Source organism: Juglans regia, chromosome 4 (genome assembly GCF_001411555.2).
Source record: "Juglans regia cultivar Chandler chromosome 4, Walnut 2.0, whole genome shotgun sequence".
Taxonomy (NCBI): Eukaryota; Viridiplantae; Streptophyta; class Magnoliopsida; order Fagales; family Juglandaceae; genus Juglans; species Juglans regia.
In genome coordinates, this window is record NC_049904.1 from 3,828,146 (window position 1) to 3,833,700 (window position 5,555).

Genomic DNA, 5,555 nt, shown 5'->3' on the forward strand with positions numbered 1-5,555 from the left:
GGTTGGAGAGAGTGCCGGTATGTTAAGGAGTCTTGTAACCCACAAATATAGTGAAGATGTTGTGAGGTTGGCGATTGCAGAGATGGTAATTGTCGATGAGTTACCATTTAGAATTGTTGAAGGACAGGGATTTAAGAAAGTGTGTTGGGCTTTTGAACCTCGGTTTAAAGTGCCATGTCGTGTCACAGTGGCAAGAGATTGTATGAAATTGTATGAAAGTGAAAAGGAAAAATTGAAAAAAGTGTTAAAAAATGGTGGCATGAGGATTTCGTTGACGACCGATACATGGACATCAATACAGAATTTGAATTATATGTGTCTAACTGCACACTTCATTGATCAAGATTGGAAATTGCAGAAAAAAATCATTAACTTTTGTTTAATCCCTAATCATCGAGGGGAAACTATTGGGAGATATGTTGAGTCATGCTTGTATGATTGGGGCATTGATAGAATATTTACTGTGACAGTTGATAATGCAAGTTCAAATGATACAGCAATTTCATATTTGAAACAGTTTTTGAGTGGAAATTTGTTGGGGGGTAAGTATATGCACATGAGATGTTGTGCTCATATATTGAATCTTATTGTGAATGAGGGTTTGAAGGAGTGTAATGACGCCATCACAATGGTGAGAAATGCAGTTAGATATGTGCGTTCATCTCCCGCAAGATTAGACAAGTTTAAGAGATGTGCTGAAAAAGAAAAAATTGATTGTAAGAAAATGTTGTGTCTTGATGTACAAACACGATGGAACTCAACTTATATGATGTTGGAGGCAGCTGAGAAGTTTGAGAAGGCTTTCAGGCGGATGGAGAGTGAGGATTATAATTACCTCTCTTATTTTGATGATGGCACTGGGTCTGGGCACATGGGGCCTCCTAAAGCTAGGGAGTGGGAGACAGTGAGGGTTTTTGTTAAATTTTTGGAGATGTTTTATGATGCTACTAATAGATTTTCTGGGTCTTTATATGTGACAGCTAACACCAGTTTTTTAGAGATTTGTGATCTCCAAAATGAGTTGATGGAGTTGAGTGAGAGTCCTAATAGTTGTTTGAGGAGTATGGCCATAAATATGAGAACAAAGTATGATAAGTATTGGGGGTCATTAGACAGGCTGAACTTGTTCTTGTTAGTTGCAGTTGTGCTTGATCCACGAAGCAAGTTAGGACTTCTTACTTTCCATTTGAAGAAAGTTCATGATGAGTTTCGTGCTGATGAGTTGGTGTCGAGTGTGAAACAATTATTGAAAGATTTGTATGCAGAATATAATGTGGAATTCGGCTCCACCACGAGTAGCCAAGAATATGTGCCCCCTCCGACATCTAGAACCATGAATGATGGTGATGGCAAGCGTGAGACCAAATGGTTCTATGAGTGGTATAAAGCATCTTCCGCCATGGGATATACTATTGCAAAAACAGAAGTAGATCGATATTTATCAGATGGTTGTGAGGCACTCTCCACATCATTTGACTTGTTGACTTGGTGGAAAATTAATGAGGCTAACTATCCTATACTCGCGAGGATTGCACGAGACTTATTGGCTATGCCTGTTTCCACGGTTGCATCTGAGTCAGCATTTAGTACAGGAGGTCGTGTGCTTGACCCTTTTCGGAGTTCATTGGCTCCAAGAACTGTTGAGGCACTGATTTGTACTCAAAATTGGTTAAGACATCCAGCAACAACCATTGATATCCGGGAGGCTATGGATAATGTGGAGAGCTTCATAGTAGAATCAGGTAATATTTTATTTGTTTTCATTGTAATTTAATTTTAGTATTTTTTATAAACCAAATTCACTAACATTTGATGTTTTATTTTTTTATTAATATTTATTAATGTTTGTATATAGAGTTGGGCACACAATCAAACGTGACAAGTATTGAAGATTGAAGGTTGACGACGTGAAGTTGAAGAAGCAAGTAGCAATTATCCAATTTGTTGTCATTTAATTATGTTATATTTTTTAGTTGCATTTTGTTATGCTTAAGACAATTTATTTTTGTTTTTGTTTTTTTTTAATATGTATTAAGTAATACTAAACATCTAGTGAAGTTATTTTTATTTTTTTTAATTATGTAATAAGTAGTAAGTAATAATTAATATAGTTAGTTAGTAATAGACTAAGACTAGAAAATTATAAATGATATTACTATTAAAATTTAAAATGAAATCAACTCAAAAAAAGCTCAAAAAGAACTTGGATAATGAAATAAGGAAAAAAAAAAAAGCTCAAAACAGTTTGTTGAATTGATCCAATTATAATATAACAAAGGCCCAAAAGAAGGGCCCAAGAAAAGCCCAAACCGATCAAACCGACCGGAAACCGGCCGGCCCGAAAGCAGGTCGGTTTCAGCCCTTACGCCGGTCGGTTTCGATCGGTTTTCTTCTTCTTAAGAAACCGGTCGGTCGGTTTCGGTTTCATGAGAAAACCGAACCGAGTACTTCGGTTTTCAGCCCTAAAATTTAGGTAGGAATAACAGAGAATATCTGGGTTATTGCGACGACTTACCTTTCGCCATTGCTAGGTTAGAACTTTCGGCATACTTGGGAGGGGACAAAAGTCGGCCTTGCATATCAAAAAATTAGAACTTTCGGCATAAACCTGCAGTGATTTATGGGTGGAAAGCTATATAATTTTCTTTGCTCTTAGGTTTATTGAAACACCCTTCATTGGACTAAAAAAAAGAAAAGAACAGTTTTCTTCTATTATATTATTCCTCATTCCTTCCCTCCTTTGAGATCGAATGATTGTATTAGTGGACTTTTGAAAATAGTTTTGTCTTATAGGAAAAGAAAAAGTCAACAATTGTTTATTTGTCTGCAGAAATTATTAAGGAAGAAATAGAAAGATGAGAAACCCAAATGTTAAGAGGACAAACCTCAAAATAGAAAAATGCGAAACCTCAAAATTAAGATGAGAAACCTCAAGTTTGGAGGAGTTTATTTTGCTTTGGTAATTATATTCCTGTTTTCTAAACCAGCTCAAGTTTGTGTGTGTGATTTCTTGCATCTAAACTGGTTGTTGGTTGTATTATCTAGGCAGAGGGAGAGGGATTCGCAGAGAGAGGGGGAGAAGAAGCTTTCGGCAGGGAAGGGGGAGAGCAAAGAAGGAGGGAGGGAGGGGGGAGAGCAAAAAAAGAGGGAATATAATTCTCGGGACTAAAAGGAAAAATTAGAGCTCTGGACCGTTTTGAAAATAAATCTGATTTGCCACATTATTAGTGTGTGATATTGGAGAGTAGACAGGCCTTAGAGTATAATTTCTCTTTATGGAAAATTGAAAAAGATTGTGGGTCTCACATGTAAAGAGGTTTTGAGTTGAGATGAGTTTAGTAATTTGAGAGTTTGGTATTTGAATGTTAGGCTCAACTTAAAATTAGACTGAACTGAATTAATCTCAGCTGAGTTTTGCAAGCAAACGACTTGCCAACAGAATGATGGGGACCACCGGTGGCGTGTTTATAAACGCGGCTCGAGCACAATTATTGCTTTGGATAACTTTTTTCTTGATTACTCGCGCATAGAGAGATCAATCTAACTTAGGCATCGTCAGTGTCCCTTACCACCCCAAGCTTTTATCTTGTCGAATCTTGCAAACCATAACCACGGGACCACGAGTTGGCCAGGCTGCGAAACATGACGTCAACAGTATCATTTCTTATGTTTTTTCATTTTAATTTTAAAGTTGATTGAGAACAATATTTAATTAGAGTAATTATTTGTATAAATCTTAAATAATAAAAAAAGTGAATTCTATCTTAAAATAGTGTAAAATATTATTATTTTTATTTAGGTGTGGTTTGGATAATGAGATAAGATGAGATGGTTTTAGATGAAAGTTAAAAATTGAATAAAATATTGTTAAAATATTATTTTTTAATATTATTATTATTTTAAAATTTGAAAAAATTAAATTATTTATTATATTTTATATAAAAATTTAAAAAATTATGATAATAAATAAAATAAAATAAAATATTTTTACTATTCAAACGGAATATTACAGGCCTAATTGAGATAAGTTGTTTATATTGTTTTTCATTTTCTTTTAAATTCAATTATCCGGCCACAAACTTGTCACCCAGTTGGATCATTCCACCTCTCAAGGATCGCCACGTCATCACGTGAGAACCGTTGATAGTTAACCTAATCCAACGGTTTCCAGTCTCACCTAGCGCGTATTAAAATCTCACCCACGCAACTCCATCTGCTCGCTCACACGATTTCCATTTTCAGTCCAATTTCTTCTTCTGGTCGTTTCTCGAGGAAATTCTCCTTTTGCATCAAATTTTTTTCGGTCATGGAAACGGGGGGAAAGGTGAAGAGAGGTGCTGCAGGGAGGAAGGGAGGCGGTCCCAAGAAGAAACCGGTGTCCCGGTCCGTTAAAGCGGGTCTGCAGTTCCCAGTTGGACGAATCGGCCGGTACTTGAAGAAAGGCCGTTACTCTCAGCGTGTGGGCACCGGTGCTCCTGTTTACCTCGCTGCTGTACTTGAGTACCTAGCTGCTGAGGTAAAATTTTCGCTCTCGAGCTCTCTTCTCTTGCAATTTTGTAGCTTTGCCATTTTAGGGTTTCTGGATGGACTATTTTTGCTTCAGTGAACTTGTTGATCTTTTATGCTCTGTTTGGTACTGTACTAGTAATTGAGTATTTAGGTTTTTGAGCTTCTCTACGAACTTAAGAATTTGAAGCTACTTTCATGTTCTTTTATCAGTTTTTTTTTACAACCAAACAGGTCCTTCACTTTATTGCCTTTGTTAATTAGCTTATTTGTTGGATTTCTTTTCTTAGAACTATTTTACATTTTTGTAATCTTAGCAAATGAATTTGTTTAGGTTTTGGAGTTGGCTGGAAATGCCGCAAGAGACAACAAGAAGAACAGGATTATCCCAAGGCATGTGCTACTGGCCGTGAGGAACGATGAAGAGCTCGGGAAGCTTCTCGCTGGTGTGACCATTGCCCATGGAGGTGTCCTTCCCAACATCAACCCCGTCCTTCTGCCAAAGAAGCCTGACAAGGTTGCTACCAAAGAGCCCAAGTCTCCATCTAAGGCCACCAAGTCCCCTAAGAAGGCCTGACCCTTCGCACAATGTGTTGAACAAAGTCTTTGTGTCTCTGTATGTAATTTCCTATCTGTATTTGTTGCTTGTAAGGAAGTTCATGTCCGTAGAATTTAGGATACCATTGTACTGCTCGTTGTTTCTGTCCTTGTAGAACATCCTTTGCTTTAAATTAATCAGATCAAATTGCAGCCCAGTTCGAATTTCTCGTCTGTTGCTTCATTGCTAGGAGTCCTAGCAATGCCCAGGTTGATCATGAAAATTTGGATCAAATATGAAGGAGCAGGGCAACGTTGAAAGTGGAGATGGGAAACTTTTGAGAGTCTGAAACACCGAAGGTCGGGCGTTTTGATTCGGTTTTGGGGTTTAAGGAATGAGCAATGCTCCTTTTATTTTTTCGTTCTTAATTATATGGGATTGATGTGATGTATTTTAAGAGTTTTCATAAATTAATTAAATGATTTTTTTTAAGTTATAACAAATTAGTTTA

General features: G+C 36.9%; 1 protein-coding gene across 1 annotated transcript; it reads left to right on the forward strand.

Moving 5' to 3' along the window:
- The first annotated feature begins 4,181 nt into the window (after window positions 1-4,181).
- LOC109006778 (histone H2A) lies at window positions 4,182-5,273 on the forward strand. Its single transcript, XM_018986161.2, has 2 exons — window positions 4,182-4,516; window positions 4,841-5,273. Exons 1-2 carry the CDS (start codon window positions 4,307-4,309, stop codon window positions 5,081-5,083), a joined length of 453 nt encoding a protein of 150 aa, XP_018841706.1. The 5' UTR covers window positions 4,182-4,306; the 3' UTR covers window positions 5,084-5,273.
- Window positions 5,274-5,555: the final 282 nt, after the last annotated feature.